General features: G+C 42.0%; 1 protein-coding gene across 1 annotated transcript in view; it reads left to right on the forward strand.

Annotated features, from left to right (window-relative positions):
- The window catches only part of ANKRD52 (ankyrin repeat domain 52), a 374590-nt gene that overhangs the window by 74722 nt on the left and 278159 nt on the right, over positions 1–21709 (forward strand). The window contains exons 4-5 of the mRNA XM_053705506.1: positions 467–537; positions 20784–20984. Coding sequence (XP_053561481.1) covers positions 467–537; positions 20784–20984 — 272 coding nt within the window. The remainder of the gene's footprint in view (positions 1–466; positions 538–20783; positions 20985–21709) is intronic.

Below are 21709 nucleotides of genomic sequence, written 5' to 3' on the forward strand. Positions count from 1 at the left end.
ACGTAGTTGCGTCATCTATGACGCTCGTGTTTGTTGCAGACGTTTTTGGCGCCAAAAATATTTTAATCCCATATGTTATGGAGCACTGTGGACCATCATCATTTTACGAAAGAAAGCAACATTTATGCTTAGCTGATAAATTATTTTCTTTCGGAATGATGATGGTCCATTTCAATTTTTGGGCGATAGTTCTAATGACACCTCTATAAGACCCTGCTTTGCCTTTCCTACCTTTCTTTCCTATTCTCTTCTTGGCTATTCGTAAAACTAGAGCGAGATGGGAGGTGAAAGGGTTTAAAGCTTTTGTGTAGGTTCTTGACCTCTTCCTAGTGACAGGAAATATATCCCATATGTTATAAAGGACTGTGGACCATCATTCAGAAAGAAAATAAATTTAGTGTTTTTTTTGTTGTTGTTGTTTTCACAGTTTTGCAGCTTATATGAGTACCTTTTTACCTCTCCCTAGGTGCTAATGTAAACGCAAAGGATTCATCCTGGCTCACTCCTTTACACCGGGCTGTGGCTGCACGCCATGAGGTAAATTAACGCTGATCTTCGCACCGGCCTGAAATCTTTCTTCTTCTCTTTAATGTTTTCTAAACCTGACTTTGTTTATAGTAAATTATGCTCATTTACATGAGAGATAATGGAAATTGTAGGTGGTTTTAAGTTTATATAATCTTTATTTCCTTTTCCTGATTGTTTCCTTTCTACTAGCGGCTACAACTTATATATTGCTGTAAAATATGTATTCTCTTACATATCTGCGTGATCTTCATTTTTGAGTGTCACTAGTGAGATCAGAAATGTTTACATTACTTCTTGCTAACTTGAGATGCCTGTGCTAATTACTTAAATGGACATGAAATACCTGAGATTGTAAAATTTAAATAAAAAAAATTAAAAAAATAGTTTTTAACTGTGTAGTAAAAAATGTGGCAATTTATTTTTTATTTTGCCCTCTGTTCTTATAATTTAACTTTCAAAATTGTGGTTTTTCCAATTCTGAGAATGGGAAATGAACACTGCAAACTTCACAGGCTTCACTCTTCTACATGTCTGGCCCTAATTGGCCTTGGCATAACTTGTTCCCAATAGCTTATCACCTTTGCTGTGCTAATAAGTTCAAGATGTGCCAACAAAATGACCATTGTAAGCCCTGCTACTCCAGTAACGAGTTACAAGGGGCTCTCAAACATACTAGCACTATTGTGCTTTAAAGGGACAGTCCATACCTTAGTCATCTTAAAGTTTTACCATAGATTAAGCTGCAAATAGCCTCCTGCACCTTTTCTATATCATGCAGCAGGAATGGTAAAAAACATTTAAAAAAAATATTGTTTCTGGCCACTTTGAAATGGCTGCCAAGCTCTGCCCACTAAAACATCACGATCTGGGCTGCATATGGCGTCCAATCACAAAGGCTCACTAGTTGGGTTCAACAGACTGTCAGTGCTATTCAGCAGATTGCCTAGATTGTGATGTCATCAGTGGGTGGAGCTTGGCAGCCATTTCAAAGTGGCCAGAAACAATATTCATTTTAAAATTATTTTTTTTACCATTCCTGCTGCATGATCTAAAAAAGGTGCAGGAGGATATTTGCAGTTTAAGGTTAGACTTTTAGATGACTAAGGTGTAGACTGTCCCTTTAATATCACTCATGTTAAATCAATAGCGCTTTTATTTTTTGCTCATATTAAAAGTTGAACATATTTTATCACTCAAGCAAAGTTCTAGGGCCTGCTAACTCCTTGATGTTGGATAGCGCTGGTACACGAAATCCCTCACATAATAATAGACTTCTATGGGGGCATGTTGAAAAATTCATCAGATATGGTTTGAGCACTAAGCCAAAGGTGCTGTAAACCTTTGCTCAAGTAGTGGAGTTCTTTACCTACTTTATACACACACTTATACCCTTTTTGTTTTCAGTAATAAACCTTTTATTTTACATTTAATATGTAAAAATTAGTAAAATACCTAATTTTACTATATCTGTCATATTTTTTGCTATGCATATTTTTCAGCATTAAAGGGACATTAAACACCTTGAGATGGTAATATAAAATTATAAATCGTGTATATATAAAAAACAAACAAAAAAAAAACTTTATTTATTTTGTCCTCCTGTAATCCCAGTATGAGATTGTGTGAGTTTTTCAGTTCCTGTTAGAAATGGAAATGCAGAACACTGTTATATTCCACACAGCCATTGGCTGCACACTCTAGTGGCCTATTTATAACTGTCCCAAATTGGCCAGCAGCAGAGAAGGTAACACAAGTTACAACATGGCAGCTCCCATTGTTTTATAGACACTAAAACTTTACACTTATTTTGTCAAAATTTAAACATCTAACAAAACTTTATAAAAATACATCTACATGTTATTCTCAGACTAATATTTTCTTTGAATGCAATCCTTCTATCTAGCATTTATTTAATGTTTAATGTCCCTTTAACACTTTATGCTGGGTCTCCAAAAGAGCAAGATTTTTAGTGGTATTTTGGGTTGAGCTCAAATGTGTCACTTAAAGTGACAGTCTAGTCAAAATTAAACTTTCATGATTCAGATTAGATAGAGCATGCAATTTTGAACAATTTACTTTTTTCTTCAAATTTGCTTTGTTCTATTGGTATTCTTCGTTGAAAGCTAAACCTAGGTAGGCTCATTTCTAAGCCCTTGAAGGCCGCCTCTTATCTTAGTGCTTTTGGACAGTTTTTCACAGCTAGACATCTATATGGCACACATGAACTAGTGCTAACGTGCTTATTCCTGTGGATTTACCTAGGAGTCAGCACTGATTGGCTAAAATGCATGTCTGTCAAAAGAACTGAAATAAGGGGGCAGTCTACAGAGCCTTAGGTTCAAGGTGTAATCAGAGGTAGAAAGTATATTAATATAACTGTGTTGCAATGCAAAACTGGGGAATGGGCAATAAAGGGATTATCTATCTTTCTAAACAATAAAAAATCTGGAGTAGACTGTCCCTTTAACTCGCTACTTAAAATATAAGCGATAATAGTGCTTTCTGCATTATCCATTAAAAGTATACGTTGCGCAAAAAATAGCCAAGTTAAGATTCTTCAGTTAACATTTTTTACTTTCCATCTAATACCAGCTTGTGTGGTATTCTTTGCTCAAGGTTGCACAAAGGATAACATACCTTGTGCTAGGGCTGCACGATTAATCGTGGATGCGGTTGTAAACTGCGATTAATTGCCGTGTTTTTAGCTCCGCCCCTTTGACGTCACCTATGACGTACAGGAGGGCTGCCAACTTTGCGTAATTTTTTATGACGCTAAAAAAAGCCAGACCCTTGAGAAGAACTTATCGAGTGCTCCAAGAACAGCCTGTGCGCATTTTCTTAAAAATCTGACACATAACGTGTAAACACCGGGCCCGTCTGTTTCTCACAAGCTTTACCCTCAGGCCGAGCTTGTTACAATATTCTGCTGTGAAACCGCTGAGCACACACAATTTCTCTTGCAAGGTGTATCCAGTCCACGGCTTCATCCATTACTTGTGGGATATTCTCCTTCCCTACAGGAAGTGGCAAAGAGAGCACACAGCAGAGCTGTCCATATAGCTCCCCCTCTAGCTCCACCCCCCAGTCATTCTCTTTGCCGGCTCTAAGCACTAGGGTCTCTCTACGGGAGGGTAAAGTGAATGTGGTGTTAGAATTGTAGTTTTTTTTTTTTTTTTTCAAATAAGCTTTATTATATAATTCAAAATTACAATTTTTACAGCAAAATCATCGTAGCAAAATATGACATCAATATTCAGTACAATACAGTATTCTCTTACATATCTTTTACAAAGCTGTATAAAATCTTTCTGTCCTACACTCATGGCATGTCTAGGCCAGTTTCTGGCTGTTCCTACACCTTTCTCAATTCTCTCCCTATTCACCGGTCTAGTTGCTTCTCTGCGTCTTTCAGTGGTCGGGACTCTGTCCGTTGTAGTATTGTCCGTCTCTGCCCTGTGCCCTCGTCTGTGGCTATGACCCCTGTGTTAGTTGTATTGTCCCCCCTTCTCCCTCCATTTTAGTATTCGTGTAAGCTCTGGGATGACTATTATATGTATCTCTGTCCATCTCGATAGGTGAAGTCCCATCCATTATCTTTATGCCCTAGCCTACAGTAGTGTATATCTATGAGTGGGGAGGGGAGGGCGGGGGGGGGGGTAGGGTGGTTCTTCATTAGTGCTTGTTCCATATTTGTAACATTATTTCATGTGTCTCCGCTGAGCCATTCCTAATGTGATGATATCTTTCTAATTGCAGTAACAAATCTACTTGTTTCACCCACTCCTGGTGAGTGTGGGGGGGGGTGGCAGTCTTCCACCTGCGGGGGATTAGAGTTTTTGCGCTGTTCAGCAGGGTTAGAAGTAGTTTCCTTCTCGCCATGCATTTAATTTTAGGTAAGCCAGCGTACAGAAGTATTATTTTGGGGTCTCTGGGGATTATGACCTCCAAGACTTTGCAAGTGTGTGCAAGGATGTCCGTCCAGAATTGCTGGAGTTCGGGACATTCCCACCACACGTGCAGGACGGTACCCTCCGTCGCACAGCCCCTCCAGCATCTGCCTGAGGTGTTCGGATATATTCTCTTTAACCTGCTTGGGGTGAGATACCACCTGGCGAGGAACTTATAATTAGTCTCTTGTATCTGTGCTGATATGGAAGCTGTCTTATTATTGAGGAATGCGTTTTTCCATGTCTTCACAGCTATTTCCCCACCTAGCTCCCTCTCCCAGGTTTTGGTATACGCTGGTAGGTTACCTAAGTCATTTTGTCGCAATTTTTTGTATATAATGGATATCAGGTGTGGGCGTGTCCTTCCGTCGTAGCAAAGTTGTTCAAATTCTGTCAGCTCACGGGTCAGAGTGGTTTTGTCTTTGTGCGTTGATATAAAGTGGGAGATCTGAGCATAAGCTAGCCAATTCAAGTGTGGTTCTGCATCTCGGACTTCTTCCCACTTTTTAATTTTATGTTGTTGGATCAGTCTATTAATTGTGTTCTGTCCTGCCTGCTGTCCCTGGATTGTATACTTCCTCGCTATCCCCAGTGCAAGGACTGGGTTATCCATGTATGGGGTCATGGGGGAGGTCGGTGAGGATATCCGCGTGGATGTGTGGAGAATTTTGTCCCACACCCTGAATAGTTCCTTAAAGAGAGGATATCTATCTACAGTTCGTGGTCTGTCGTTCTCTAGTGTCCAAGCTAGGTATCCCGGGTTATTAGTATGTAGTATTGCTCTATCTATCTGTATCCAGTGTTTTGAATTATCGTTTGAGCACCATTCCACTATTCTTTGTAACATCAAAGCCTGTCTATATGTCAGTATATTCGGGACTCCCAAGCCGCCCTCCTCTTTTGCCATGTACATAGTTTGCTTATTTATTCTGGGTCGCACGTCTCCCCAAATGTATGACTCCAGAGAGCCCTAGAGTCTGGTCATGAAATCTTTTGGGAGGGGTATTGGCAGAGCCTGCATAACATAAAGTAGTCTGGGAAGCACATTCATTTTTATGACACTGATTCTGCCCAGCCATGACAATTTTTTGTTTTTCCAATTGGATAAGTCTTCTATTATCGTCTTTTCTAGTTGTTTGTAATTAGCTTCAAAAATAGCCTCTGGATCTGCAGATAGCTGTATACCTAAATATTTCATTGTGACTGGCTACCTACGTAGTGGGCATTGGGACATCAATAGGGACATTTTATCCTCTGAAAGGTTTATGTTTAACACCTCTGATTTATTTATGTTTAATAGGAAATTGGAGTATTTGCCGTACTCCTGGATTATCTTTAGGGCCTGCGGTAGTGATTCCTCTGAATTTGTTTGGGTTAACAGGATGTCATCTGCATACATGGCTATCTTGTGTTCTGTGTCATCTAATTTAATTCCCGACACCTGGGGGTCTGCGCGGATCTTTAGGGCCAGGATTTCTATAGATATTGCGAATAGTATTGGGGAGAGGGGGCAGCCCTGTCGGGTTCCGTTTGTGATCTCAAAGCTCGTGGACAGGAGCCCATTGACTTTGATCTTGGCTGAGGGGGCGGAGTATAGTGAGAATATCATTTCGATGAAATGTGTGCTAAAGCCCATCTTTGACAGAGCGAACCGTAAGAATGTCCAGCTCACCCTGTCAAAGGCTTTCTCTGCGTCCATAGATGTCAGTGTCATTGGGATGTGTTCTAATTTAGCATATTGTAATAACTGCAGAACCTTCAGGGTATTGTCCCTAGCCTCCCTCCCTGGGACGAAACCCACTTGATCCGAATTTATTAATCCTGGGAGAACCCTATTTATTCTTGTGGCCAGTATCTTCGCGTAGATTTTTACATCAGAGTTAAGTAAGGAAATAGGGCGGAAATTTTCGGGCCTGTCTGGGGTCTTTCCTGGCTTGGGAAGGACTGTAATATGTGCCTCCAGTAGGTTCCTTGTGAACCCTCCATCGGCTTGTAGGGTATTATAGGTGTCAGCAAGGTGAGGGGCTAGTATCTGTCCAAATTTTTTATAGTATGCTATTCCCAAGCCGTCTGGCCCCGGGCTTTTTCCCGTGGGTGTGTCTTTTATTGCCTTTAGAATTTCTGCAGGGGTTATACATGCCTCTCTAATTTTTCCGCCTCTTCCGTACTAATTTGTGGGATTTTTATATCATCTATATATGATTCTAACTCATGGTTGATGTTCCCGTTTTCGGGATTTATGTCAGTAGGTCTTGTGTTATCTTTTAGGTTATATAATGTCGAATAATATTGTCTTAACGTCTCTGCAATACCTCTGCTGTCATCATGTTTCTTCCCCTGTTTATCTACAATTCCGGCAACATATGCCCTATATTGTTTTCTCTTGAGTGCCTTTGCTAGAGAAGTCCCCGGTTTGTTACTGTATTCAAAATAGTGCTGTTTTAAATATAGGGCTTTCGTTTGGGCTTCTTTAATTTGTAAGTTTTGCAGCTCAGTTTTGACTTTTTTCAGGGAAGTGAATACATTTGTATCTGTCGTGTCTTGTTTATGTACCCTCTCCCAGTATGCGAGTTGTGCTTGCAATGAGTTATAGTATTGTCTGGACTGCTTAGTCTGTTGTGTTTTGATTTTAATCAATACTCCTCTTATCACTGCTTTGTGCGCCTCCCATATCATGGAAGGTTTGCTTTGATCTGTTTTATTAATTTTGAAATATTCCTCTAATTCCTTTGTTATTTCCAAAGCTATTATAGGATCGTTCAATAACGACTCATCTAACCTCCATATATGGGGGAGAAATGGTCTCTCCTGCCATTCAAAATCGCAGACCACAGGAGCGTGGTCTGACCATGTGATAGGCATTATATCTGAGTAAGTGATTTGCGAAAGCATAGCATGGTCTGTTAATATGTTATCAATTCTAGAGTACAGATGGTGCGAATGTGAAAAGAATGTGTAATTCCTTGCCCTTGGGTGCATCACCCGCCATGTGTCGCAAAGCTGTAATTGTTGTATTTGCGCAGTTATTGATTTCAGAACTTTTTTTGGGATGTTAGAGTTACCGCTAGAGGTATCTATTTTCGGGTCTAAGAGTGTGTTAAGATCCCCTCCTACTATCAGTTCCCCTTTGACTATTTCCAAGAGTTTTTGGGTTACCTCCTTCATGGTAATATGTTGCTGCTGGTTGGGTAGGTATATATTTGCTAATGTTATGTATCTGTTATACAGAAGACCCACAACTATGATATATCGTCCTCCCTTATCTTTTTCTACATGGGTTACCTGGAATTGCACATTGTTGTTGATAAGAATTCCCACCCCCCCTGTCTTTGTAGGGCCTGAGGCTAAAAACTTTGTTTGATATCTGGGGCTTAATACCTTTGGTTCCCTCCCCCTCTTAAAGTGGGTCTCCTGTATGAATAATATATCACCTTTTTGTTTCCGCAAATCATTTAGAATTGTAGTTTTATATCTTCAATCAAAAGTTTGTTATTTTAAATGGTACCGGTTTGTACTATTTACTCTCTAGCAGAAAAGTGATGAAGATTTCTGCTGAGAGGAAAATGATTTTAGCATGCTGTAACTAAAATCCACTGCTGTTCCTACACAGGACTGAGGAGTACCAGAAAACTTCAGTTGGGGGGGGGGGGGGACAGTTTGCAGGGTACACTGCAATAAGGTATGTTCAGTTATTTATTTCTAGACAAGACTGAGATAATGCTAGAAGTGACTGACAATATCCCCATGAGGGGTGGGTAAGCTATGTTCACAGACTTAGTATGGAATTTAATGCTTACATATCAGGGCTAATTATGCTGGTTGACACTAATACAGGGCAATCAATTTTTTATTTAGTTAAATCATTTGTAAGACACTTGAAAGCCCCTTTGGGTTCTTTTCAGGGGTTATTTCCCACATGGCTAACTTTTATTCACTTAGGAGTGAATTCTTAGGCCTTACAGCTCTGGAGTGGGAGGGGCCTAATTTCACGCCTCAGATGCGCACTTGGAATTGCAGAGAAATTCATGCTGCTTCTCATGGAGGGTCCTGCTGCTGTTTGAGGATCTCAAGGAAGCCTTTTTCCCCCAAATCTGGTAGGGCCACAGCAGTGCTGTGGCAAGGTGCTGTAGTGATTTTAACCGGGTGTGGGCTTTAGGCTGCGCCGGTTTGGGCATTAAGGGGTTAATCGTTTTGATACTTGTGGTGCAACCTTTCTAAGGCTGTAGGTACATACTGTAAAAATTTCAAAAGGATTGCTGCATTTTTCACTGTTTTGTAAAATTGTGTGTCCTTTTTATCTCTTAAAGGCACAGTAACGTTTTTTTCAAATTGTGTTTTTTATTTGATTAAAGCGATTTCAAGCCTGTTGGTGTATAATACTAGTCTGTTTAACATGTCTGTCACCAAGGAAAATCCTTGTTCAATATGTTTAGAAGCCATGGTGGAACCTCCTCTCAGACTGTGTCCCACTTGCACTAATATGTCTATACACTTTAAGGATCATATTATTGAGCTTAAAGATATGGCCCTAGATGATTTTCAGACTGAAGGTAAAAAAAGAAAAAATAAGAAAAGTCCGTCCACCTCTCCCCATATGTCACAACCAGTTACGCCCGCTCAGGCGCTGCCTAGTACCTCTAGTGCGTCTGCTCCTTTTACACTACAACAAATAGCGGCAGTCATGGATAATTCCCTTTCAGCTTTCTTATCTAAACTGCCTGTGTTGCCTGCAAAGCGTGATAGCTCTGTTTTAAGAACAGATTATGAGCATTCTGAAGCTTTGGTAACTTTATCTGATGTACCCTCACAACGTTCTGAAGTGGGGGTGAGGGAATTGAAGTCTGAGGGAGAAATTTCCGATTCAGGAAAAGTTTCTCATCAGTCAGATTCAGATGCATTGGTTTTTAAATTTAAATTAGAACACCTCCTCATATTGCTCAGGGAGGTATTAGCTACTCTGGATGATTGCGAGCCTTTGGTGGTCCCAGAGAAATTGTGGAAAATGGACAAGTACCTAGAGGTCCCTGTATACACTGATGCGTTTCCGGTCCCTAAGAGGGTTGCGGATATCGTTACTAGGGAGTGGGATAGACCAGGTGTTCCTTTTGTTTCCCCCCCCCTATTTTTAAGAAAATGTTCCCCATAACTGACCCCATGCGGGACTCGTGGCAGACGGTCCCTAAGGTAGAGGGGGCTGTTTCTTCACTTGCTAAACGCACAACCATACAAATTGAAGACAGTTGTGCTTTTAAAGACCCTATGGATAAAAAGTTAGAGGGTTTACTTAAGAAAATTTTTGTTCAACAAGGTTTTCTGCTCCAACCCATTGCCTGCATTATTCCTGTAACTACTGCAGCTGCTTTCTGGTTTGAGGCGCTGGAGCACTTGCTCCAGACGGAGACCTCATATGACGAAATTATGGATAGAATTAAGGCTCTAAAGCTGGCTAATTCTTTTATCACAGATGCCGCTTTGCAATTAGCTAAGTTAGCGGCGAAGAATTCAGGTTTCGCCATTATGGTGCGCAGAGCGCTTTGGCTCAAGTCCTGGTCAGCCGATGTGTCGTCAAAATCCAAACTATGAAATATTCCTTTCAAGGGAAAGATCCTCTTCGGGCCAGAATTGAAAGAGATTATTTCAGAAATCACCGGGGGAAAGGGCCATGCTCTCCCTCAGGACAAGCCTTTTAAGGCTAAGAACAAAGCTAATTTTCAATCCTTTCGTAATTTCAGGAGCGGTTCCCCTTCAGCCTCTCCAGCTGCGAAGCCAGAGGGTAATGATTCACAGCCCAAGGCAACCTGGAAGCCTTACCAGGGCTGGAACAAGGGTAAACAGGCCAAAAAGCCTGCAGCTGACACAAAGACAGCATGAAGGGGTAGCCCCCGATCCGGGAACGGATTTAGTAGGGGGCAGACTCTCTCTCTTCGCTCAGGCCTGGGCAAGAGACGTCCAAGATCCCTGGGCATTAGAGATTGTTTCCCAGGGATATCTTCTAGAATTCAAGTACTCCCCTCCAAGGGGAAGGTTTCATATTTCTCGTCTGTCCACAGATCAGACAAAGGTAGAAGCGTTCTTACGCCGTGTAGAAGATCTACATATAACGGGAGTGATACACCCGGTTCCAATTGCAGAACAAGGACTGGGTTTTTACTCAAACCTGTTTGTGGTTCCCAAAAAAGAAGGAACTTTCAGACCAATCTTAGATCTAAAATTTCTAAAAAGGTTCCTCAGAGTCCCATCTTTCAAGATGGAGAACATTCGGATAATCTTACTTATGATCCAAGAAGGTCAATATATGACTACCGTGGATCTAAAGGATGTGTAACTTCACATTCCTGTCCTCAAAGATCATCATCAGTTTTTCAGGTTTGCTTTTCTAGACAAGCATTACCAGTGTGTGGCTCTTCCTTTCGGGTCGGCCACTGCTTCCAGAATTTTCACAAAGGTGCTAGGGTCCCTCTTAGTGGTTCTAAGACCGCGGGGCATAGCAGTGGCACCTTTCCTAGATGACATCTTAATTCAGGCGCTGTCTTTCCAAAGAGCCAAGTCTCACATGGAGATGGTATTGGCTTTTCTGAGGTCTCTCGGGTGGAAGGTGAACATCCATAAAGAGTCCTCTCTCCCCACTAACAGGGGTTCCTTTCCTAGGAACTCTGATAGACTCGGTAGAAATGAAGATATTTCTGACGGAGGTCAGAAAGTTAAGCTCTTAGCTACTTGCCGAGTTCTTCATTCTATTTCTCGACCATCTGTAGACCATGCTCAGTTTGTCCAGCTGACACAGCTTGGGGCATTCCGGACTTGGATCTGATGACGTCCCATCAGATCTCTAAACTTCCTCTCTATGACCTGCGTGGCCACGCAGGACTTGGTATGCAGACCTTGTGGACATGTCCTGTGTTCCACCATGGATGCTGCTGATGAGGCAGGATCTTCTAATATAGGGTCCGTTCAAGCATCCAAATCTAATTTCTTTACGTCTGTCTGCTTGGAGATTGAACGCTTAATTCTATCAAAGGCGTGGTTTCTCTGAGTCAGTTATAGATACTCTGATTCAGGCTAGTAAGCCTGTCCCCAGGAAAATCTATCATAAGATATGGCAAAAATATCTTTGTTGGTGTGAATCCAGGGGTCACTCATGGAGTAAGATTAGCATTCCCAGGACGTTGTCTTTCCTCCAAGAAGGATTGGAAAAAGGATTGTCAGCTTGTCCCTTAAGAAGATAGACATCTGCTCTGTCTATTTTTTTACACAAGTGTCTGGCAGAGGTTCCAGACGTACAGGTGTCTAATCAGGCTTTAGGAGAATCTAGCCTGTCTATAAGACTGCGGCTCCGCCATGGAGTCTAAATCTAGTTCTTTCAGTTCTTCAAGAGGTTCCGTTTGAACTTTTACGTTCCATAGATATTAAGTTGTTATCTTGGAAAATTTTTGTTTTGGTAGCTATCTCTTCTTCTCGAAGAGTCTCAGAGTTATTTGCCTTACAGTGTGATTCACCTTCCACTGGTGTTCCATGCAGATAAGGTAGTTTTTACGTTACATACCTGGTTTTCTTCATAAGGTTATTTTTAATAAGAATATTAACCAGGAAATTGTTGTTCCTTCTCTGTATTTGACGAAGGAACGTCAGTTAAATAATCTTAAAGTTCTACTTACAAGCAACTAAGGATTTCAGACAAACATCTTCCTCTTGTGTTGTCTATTCTGGTAAGAGGAGAGGTCAGAAAGCGACTGTTACCTCTCTTTCCTTTTGGCTGAAGAGCATCATCCGTTTGACCTACGAGACTGCTGGCCAGCAGCTTCCTGATACAATTACTGCTCATTCTTCCAGAGCAGTGGCTTCCACGTGAGCTTTTAAAAACAAAGCTTCTGTTAAACAGATTTGTAAGGCAGCGACTTGTTCTTCGCTGCATACTTTTTCCAAATTTTACATATTTGATACTTTTGCTTCCTTGGAGGCTATTTTTGGGAGAAAGGTTTTACAAGCAGTGGTGCCTTCCGTTTAAAGGGTACCTGCCTTGTTCCCTCCCTTCATCCGTGTCCTAAAGCTTTGGTATTGGTATCCCACAAGTAATGGATGAAGCCGTGGACTGGATACACCTTGCAAGAGAAAACAGAATTTATGCTTACCTGATAAATTACTTTCTCTTGCGGTGTATCCAGTCCACGGCCCGCCCTGGCATTTAAGTCAGGTAATATTTTTTTTTGCTTAAACTACAGTCACTACTGCACCCTATGGTTTCTCCTTTTTCTTCCTAACCTTTGGTCGAATGACTGGGGGTTGGAGCTAGAGGGGGAGCTATATGGACAGCTCTGCTGTGTGCTCTCTTTGCCACTTCCTGTAGGGAAGGAGAATATCCCACAAGTAATGGATGAAGCCGTGGACTGGATACACCGCAAGTGAAAGTAATTTATCAGGTAAGCATAAATTCTGTTATTTATTGTTATATTATCAACAGTTACTTCCTTTTTTATGCAGAAGAATACAATTTTAATAAAACATATTGTAAAAACACAGCAAGTATTCACTGTATTTGATTTCCTTATTGTAATTGTGTGTAATTTGAGAAAAATGAGCTCAAAACATGAACATTTGGTTATTTCTCTAAGCTACTTCATTTTTGCAATCATTGATAATAAATATTGTGTGTGCTCAGCGGTTTTGCAGCAGAATATTGTAACACTTGACCTGAGGGTAAAGCTCGTGAGAAACAGACGGGCCCGGTGTTTACACGTTGTCAGATTTCTAAGAAAATGCGTGCCTGCGCACAGGCTGTTCTTTGAGCACTTCTCAGGGGTCTGGCTTTTTTTTAGCGTCATAAAATATTCCACATGCGCACTGGCTTTTATTGGAGAATTCGATAAGTTCTCCCCAAGGCTCCGCCTCTTTTCAGATGAACTGATGGTGGTTGCAGGCGGTGCTTATGATGTTAAAGGGGGTGTTTATTGGGGGGTTACAGTGGGAGATGATGGGACTTATGTAGGTTACACAGGGAGTACTATTGGGGTTTACAGTGGGAGCTCATGGGGCTTATGTAGGTTACAGATGGGGGCTTATGGGGGTTACAGGGGGTGCGGGGTTACAGTGGGAGCTGATGGGGCTTGTGTAGGTTACAGTGGGGGGCTTATGGGGGTTACAGGGGGTGCTGATGTGAAAATCGCATTTAAAAATAAATAAATAAAAAAAATCACGATTCCCCCCCCCCCCCCCACCCCATATCTCCCACCCCTACCTTGTGCTATTGAATGCTTTTCACTTGTAACCTACCCCAATGTGTTTGTATGTCCTACACCAGTGTTTCTCGACTCCAGCCCCACTAACAGGCCAGATTTTAATAACTGAACTAGAGCACAGGTGAAATAATAAGCTGATCAACAATCGTGGTTACCCTCACCCTTCAGCTCATTAGTTCATCTGTACACTAGTTAAGATATGATGAAAATCTGGCCTGTTAGGGGTAAATGAGGACTGGAGTTAAAAACACTGTTGTACACCTCATCTCCCCAGCCATTTCTTTTTTCCCAGCAGCACACAGTTGCTTGTTTATACATAATATATTATCTCCTCTCAGAGGTTACAGGAATGAGTAAACTTCAGCATCTACCATTATTGATAATTTGTGTGTTCTGTACAATATTACACTATAGCGCAGCTTAAAGGGACAGCAAGCTCCTTGTAATTACAAAACATTTCTTTTGTCTTGCTATAGAATAACATCAGTCAAGTGTAAACATTTTTAAAACAAAATAGCTTCTTGTTTACTGCAATTGTTTGTAATACCCAAACTTCAGCCATCACTTGCCTTACTTGGAGGAGTCAATCTTGGCTTGAGTCTAGATACAAGAAGACTAGTCATGGTTATTAAGTTCTTATAAAGGCACCTGTTTTGTAGTTAAAGCCAGTTAAGGAAAGATATTTAGAATGATTTGTCTTGAGAATACAGCAGGGCTCACTTCACCTCTGAGTAGGATGACCATATTGCCGCTTTAAAAAGGGACACATATGAAAAATACATATGTTATGGTTCTTATACAAAACATTTCTTTAAACAGCCCTGACATATGTATTTTCTTCTTAAACGGGGAGAGTCCACAGCTGCATTCATTACTTTTGGGAAATACAGAACCTAGCCACCAGGAGGAGGCAAAGACACCCCAGCCAAAAGCTTAAATACCTCCCCCCACTTCCCTCATCCCCCAGTCATTCTTTGCCTTTCGTCACAGGAGGTTGGCAGAGAAGTGTCAGAAGTTTACAGAGTATTCTCTTATGGAGGGTAGTACGCTTTGAAATGGGACTGGAGTTTTAAGTAGTCCTATCAGCCTCTCAGTGAGAGCATGGATGAGAGTTGGAGTCTGGAGATGCAGGAAGAGTCTTTCTGCGAAACCATCCCGACTCATATTAACAGCTCCATAAGCAATCAGCGTTGACGAGTTTCGCTGCCTGCTTTCTTCGCTCAAGTCCATGTCAGAAGCGACACTATCTGTCAAACTTGAAGGACTGTGTTACTGTTCCACGGCATAGATTCCGGTAAGATCGTTTTATTTTACTTTCATTATGGATGATAGAAGACAGGGTCTCAGTGGGACTCTTTTGTCTTTATGGAATCGAGGGTTAATATCTCCTGAGGGGGGTTATTGAGCAGTGGGGGACTTCAATAATAATGTTTATGTGATTCTGTCTGCTTATGTGTAGAAATGTTGAGGCTCATGGCTATTACGGAACATACATTTTTTTTTTTTTTTTTAAAGCTACACAGTTCTTGTTTACTGGTGTGCTTTTCTTTGGCCTACATGTCGAGCTACGCAGTTCCTGTGGACTGGCGTGCTTTTCTTTGGCCTACATGTTGCTCCTTGTGACCGGGGGCGTGGTCTTGTTTTCATTCTCCATTTCGGTATCGTGACTGAGTGGTGGTGGAGAGGGCCTGTTTCTCTGCTTGTCTGGATCATAGGAGGTGGTGAGTGCCCCAGCCATTTGGGGTGGGGGGGGGTGCCAGTTTTTTTTTGTCCAATTTGTCTGGTCAAGTTATGGAGGATTCTGATTTTTCAGAGGAGGATTTTTCTGACTCAGATTCTGTCTCCTGCTTAGATTGTATGGAGGCCCGGGTAATCCAGCCCAATCATTTATGTTACGTATGCCGTAATAGAGTGCTCTTTTCTCCCTCCGAGGAGCGATTGGAGACCGCTGAGCTGTCCGCCTCTGAGGATTCTGTGTCCCGTGAGGTGCGTTCCCTGGAATTTTCTGTTCCTACGCAAGCAGTTGTCCCAAATTCTGTTACCCCTTCTCCGGAAGGACGTTACTTTCCACCAGAAGTTGGCGCTGGCGCATTTACAGCTTCTTGAGTGGTGGTGGAGAGGGCCTGTTTCTCTGCTTGTCTGGGTCATAGGAGGGGGTGAGTGTCCCAGCCATTGTGGGGGGAGGGGGTGAGGTGCCAGTTATTGTTGTCCAATTTGTCTGGTCAAGTTATGGAGGATTCTGATTTTTCAGAGGAGGATTTTTCTGACTCAGATTCTGTCTCCTGCTTAGATTGTATGGAGGCCAATCATTTATGTTCCGTATGCCGTAATAGAGTGCTCTTTTCTCCCTCCGGGGAGCTATTGGAGCCGTCTGCCTCTGAGGATTCTGTGTCCCGTGAGGCGCGTTCCCTGGAATTTTCTGTTCCTACGCAAGCAGTTGTCCCAAATTCCGTTACCCCTTCTCCGGCACTGGCGCATTTACAGCTTCTTGAGGGCCGCCAGCTGAGAGCTTATCCGTGTCCTTTTGTTTTGACGGGTCCTTCCTCTGGGGGAGCGGTTCCCTCTGATGCTTCGGGGGACAGCTGGCTGGATCGGGGCCTTCAGATGCCCCGTCGGAGATGAGTTTTGCCTTTCGAGTTAGTCTGTCATGCCTGCGTGTATTGCTGCGGCAGGTACTAGAGGCTTGGGAGGATTTTAGTCTTCATTTGCCTCCGGATCCTCAGTCTTCCGATTCTGATGGCGAACAGCGCTAGATGAGGGGAGGGATGTGAATACTACTCCTGATTCTTTTGTTTGTGTATCTAATCCCAGTTCGGAGCTCTTGAGGAATCAGGGGTCTGACAGGCTGGCCCTGTTAGCCGTTCTATTCCTTTGGCGTTTTGCCTGCGGGTGCTGCCTACTTTTTATTTTGATCCGGTTAGGATATGCTTCTTTTATTTCCGGAGCTCGAGACTGTTATAATCTTCCTTTTGGAAATTATTTTCTTCTCTGGGATTTGGATACTAGCGATTTTATGGTTGCGATGGTTGTTGCTTCCGGCAGAAGTAAAAAAAAAAAAAAAAAAAAAAAGTTAAGACTATGTTTAAGCCTTAGAGCTTATTTGTCTGTCTGTCTGTTTAGTCTAGCCCTGCTAGGGATGGAACTTTCAGTTAAGCCCTTGGACAGTTCTTTGTACCTTGGTCTGCAGGCTGGTTCTGGTTGGGTACTAGTTCACTCTGTTCTTTGAGGTTTATATCAGACATGTTGTAGCCTTGTCAACAGGCTGGTCCTGTTTGGGTACTAGGTTTACTTCTTGTTAAGAGGTTGTTTTCTTGTGTTTACAAGTTATAGGAGGTCCTTCTTTCCTAGATGTCCTACTTTGTTTCAGCTTGATGGGCCGTCCGACGTTGGTTCGTACTCTATCCTAAGTGTATTGTCCCTGCATAGCTTGCATGGCTAGCTGGGTTTACGAATCTAGCTTTGGCAGTGTATTTGTAGTTCCTGAGGTCCTTTGGACAGGAGCTGGAGTCCTCTCTTCTGAGGGGGATCAGATGACTACTTGGAGGTTTTCAGTACCTGGTGAGGGGGTGATTGTTCCCCTCTATTGGTACTTCTTTGTGGATCGAATTATCCTATTGTACGATCTCCTTTGCCAGTGCTTTTCTCCTCTTTTTGAGGTTTGCTGCCCCTTTTCGCTTCCCCTTGTCTTTTGGGGTAGGACTTCCAGTCCTCTGAGGAGACCCGGTTCTTCGGGACCGGGTTTTTCCTGCAGTATCCTCCTTTTGATCCTTATACTGGGGGATTGTTATGCAGTCTCTCTTGTCGTCGCCTACTAGGAGTTTCTTGGGATGATTGTTCATTTGTTAATTCCTTGTGCTATTGTTTTTCCGGGGATGATCCAGTTTGGATCTTTAGAGACTGTCATATTTCTCAATCAGGGATTAATTTCCAAGGTTGGAGTTCTGTTCTCTTTTGGCTCCTTCTTTTGTCTTCGGACTTTGTAGGTATTATCTTAGAAGCCCTTTGGGGCTCAGTAACCAGTCACTGGGATACATCTTGAGAGATCAGAGTTCAAGACCCTATGGGGGTTTGGCAGTGATTGCATCGATTCTGATGCAATTTTCATTCCAGAGGGAGTATCTTGTGGTTGTTCCGCAAGGATTTGGCCTTTTGATCCAGCTCCTGGTTTTGGGTGTCAGGATTTTTAACCTAGCCCTTGTCTTTGACTTGGCATTTGGTTGTTCTGTTCCCAGATTTTAATAGTCTTGGATATGTCAGGTGTCCGGTAGCAGGTTTGGTTTCCCAGGCCTGGGGACCTCTCCTTATTCTACTGAGCGGTTCCATTCTCTCTTCTGGAGAGATGGAAGTTTTTCCTGGAATTTTCTTTACTAGAATATGGATTTCTTAGTTTTCCTTCTATTTTGAAGGATCCGGTCCACTGTGCCTACCCAGTTGGCTCCTCCTGAGGTAGTTTTTCCTTCATCTGTCTCTAGGAGTTCAGTGGGTCGAGGTTTCTCTTGTTGCCGTGTACCCTGCCTTCGAGTTTCTGAGGGGTGACAAGGATGGGTATCCTGAGTTAGTCTCTGAGTGTCGGTGCCTTCTTTTGGTTTCTTTTCCTTAAGAACTAGTGGTTGGAGATTCATTAGTGATCTCTGGGATTTTTTAATCTCTCTGGTCCTTAGGACATTGACAGTCGCTTCTGTGTTAGGACTGTTAGATTGGAGTAGGGGTCAGGTATTCTGACTGCTCTGTTTGGGCATCGACCACGTATCTTGTCTCCCGCAGGACCCTTACTTAGGTTGGGAAGCCTTGTAGTTGGTTCTTCCTTATTGGTCAGGGGTTGTCCTTCCTTGCCCCGTCTTCTAGTAGGAAAGGGGTGGGTCCATCCTGCTTTCTGAGTTTTTCCTCTTGTCCTTTCCAGGGATGTCCTGGTGCACATTTGCTAGCTATTCAGTTGGCTAATTACCACGTTTTGACGTTTAGTCGGACTGCCTTCCGAAGGAAACCTGCGGCTTTCGTTTGTGGCATAAACGGATGTCACTATTCCGTTTCTGTTCTGCTCCCAGTGTTTTTTATGACCTAAGGGTGTTCAGTTTCTCTGTGCTATTTAGCTGTCTTTGGTAAGGTAGGCTTGTTCTACCTTTTATGCCTTCTAGGAAGTTGGTTCAGGTTAAGGCTTTCCTTTGGTTCCTTTTGGATCCATGTAGGAGGTGATCTTGAATTTTTCCTTTCTTTTGCTCTCCTCCGTCGGTAGTTTTTGTTTTTTTTAATCGGGACCTTGTCCTCTTGCAGCCTGCTAAACGCTTCTTTTCGAGTTATGCTAGAGGCTTCTTTCTCTGTTTTGTCCTTGAATCTTTAGGAATTGTTTTCTGGAGGTTCTTTCAGACCATATCGGATTCTTCCCTTCTTTCAGTTGGGGAGAAGGTGGTGTGGGAGTCTGTCTGTCTGTTTCCCTTACCATTTTTCATGAAGAGGTTTTTTGTTTGTGTGTTTCTAGTGAGCGGGCTTTTTGTCTCCTCAGAGGCGTTTGTGCTCAGTGGAGTCCTCCATTTAGAGTGATCTCTAACTGGGATTGTTATGGTTCTAATTGATGGGCAGTTACCTTGTCCTCTTTCCATATTTTTGTCTCCTGTTTCTGTTGAAATAGTTTTTTATCGGGAGTCCGGGTTGTGTCAGGCTGTGGTGACTAAAGAATGGGCCGCCTTTTTCTTTTCTTCTGTTTGCATTCAGTGTCCTCTAAGCTTAGGTATTGATTTCCCAAAACTAATGAATGCAGCTGTGGACTCTCCCCGTTTAAGAAGAAAACTTAAATTATGCTTACCAGATAATTTTCTTTTCTTCTGACGGGGAGAGACCACAGCTCCCCACCCGTGTTTTTTTTCATGGGGCGGCCTTAATTTTTTTGTTCTTCTGGCACATTTTTTTCACCCTAATATTTCTCCTACTGTTCCTTGTTCCCTTGGCAGAATGACTGGGGGAGGTGGGGAGGTGTATTTAAGCCTTTGGCTGGTGTGTCTTTGCCTCCTCCTGGTGGCCAGGTTCTGTATTTCCCAAAAGTAATGAATGCAGCTGTGGACTCTCCCCGTCAGAAGAAAAGAAAATTATCTGGTAAGCATAATTTAAGTTTTTTCATATCTGACCCTTTTAAAAACGACAATATGGTCAACCTACCTCTTAGAGAACATTTACAGTTTTCAGAGCTTAAAGGGTCATAATAGTTGAAATATTACATGCTCTAATCTGCTAGAGCATGTAATTTTACAACTTTCGACCCTACTCTACTGTGTGTTTAATCCCTGCAATCCAATCAGCAGCTCTAATCACTTCTGAGTCAGTAGAGCAAGGCCGATAGTCATAAAATTACATGCTCTAACGGATTAGAGCTTGTCAAAAATTTTTTTTTAACTAATATGGGCCTTTAATCACATAAAAGGTAGACAAAATAAATAAAGTATGTAGCAAAGTTTTTTTTATTACGGATAACTGAACATTTTATATTACAACCTCATGGTGTTTGCTGTCCCTTTAAAGGGACATTATACACTAAATTTTTCTTCACATAAATGTTTTGTAGATGTAGATGATCCATTTATATAGCCCATACAGCTTTTTTTTATTTATTATTAAATGTATAGATTTGCTTATTTTTAAATAACATTGCTCTGATTTTGAGACTCCTAACCAAGCCCCTAAAGTTTTAGGAGAATACAGACGTATACCACCGACTCCCAGCTTGCTCCTGTTTGTGTAAATATTTTTTTAACAGAGCTAGTAGTATCTGTGCATATTATTCTTTATAGTAGTGTCTATTACATGCAGTTATGACAATTGGTGTATACTGTCCCTTTAAGTACATGCAGTTAATAAGAAACTTTGGAAGGTTTGCAATCCTTGTATACGTGTTGAAATATTGATCCTGGCCTAAGTAGAAATGGAGTTCAATTGAGTCCAGATAAAAAAAAATATACATTGCTGATATCTGTAATACATGACTTTTGTGGTTTATCCATTTTGATATGCAGCCTGGATGTAGACCCAGCACCCCCTATTGTGAAAAAATGCCCTTTTACTATTAATTGAACACTCTTTTATGCAGAGGGCAGTCTCTCTTCTTGTGAAGCACTCGGCAGACGTCAATGCTCGGGACAAGAACTGGCAAACCCCACTACATGTTGCTGCTGCTAACAGAGCAAACAAATGTGCAGAGACGCTTATTCCGTTGGTTAAAAATGTCAACATAGCAGATCGGACGGGGCGTACTGCTCTTCACCATGCTGTCATCAATGGCAACTTGGAGGTACAGTCTTTTCTTTAAGACTCTGTATTACAGAGATAAATTAACGTATTGGTAAATACTTTTCCGTTATGTCTGGGTTTTTAGTAAGCAAACACATACATAAATACAAGTTTGTGGCTGCTCGTGGTTTAAATTTGAATTGTGTGCAGTGTCCTCCACAGAAAGTTTTGCCAGCCGGGGGATATTATGAAGTAGCTAAGTGGAGGCAGTGTAATACTTTGTGATATTATAACATTTTCCTCTATCTAAAGCACATATTAATAGCATAATTTAAAATTTATTTAATGATGATTTGTGAAATAAAGAGTTAAAAATGTTAATATTAGCAAATTTTGCCTGAATACTGACTTAAATTTTAGCCGGGTGGTGCACCCAAAAAAAAAGTCCTGGGGTGTACACTGGTGTTATTACAATTAGGTGAAAATAGCAGTAATTATTCATTTCCATCTTAATATGAGGAGAGTCCACTGTATTTACTTGTGGGAATACAGAACCTGGCCACCAGGAGGAGACACCCCAGCCAATGGCTTAAATACCTCCCCCACTCCCCTTATCCCCCAGACATTCTTTGCCTTTCGTCACAGGAGGATGGCAGAGAAGTGTCTGAAGATTCGGAGTAGTCTCTTATGGGGGGTAGTACTCTTCAGAATGGGACTGGAGTTTTAAGTAGTCTTGTCAGCCTCTCAGTGAGAGCATTCACGAAGGTTAGGGTCTGCAGATGCAGG

Source organism: Bombina bombina, chromosome 3, assembly GCF_027579735.1.
Source record: "Bombina bombina isolate aBomBom1 chromosome 3, aBomBom1.pri, whole genome shotgun sequence".
Taxonomy (NCBI): Eukaryota; Metazoa; Chordata; class Amphibia; order Anura; family Bombinatoridae; genus Bombina; species Bombina bombina.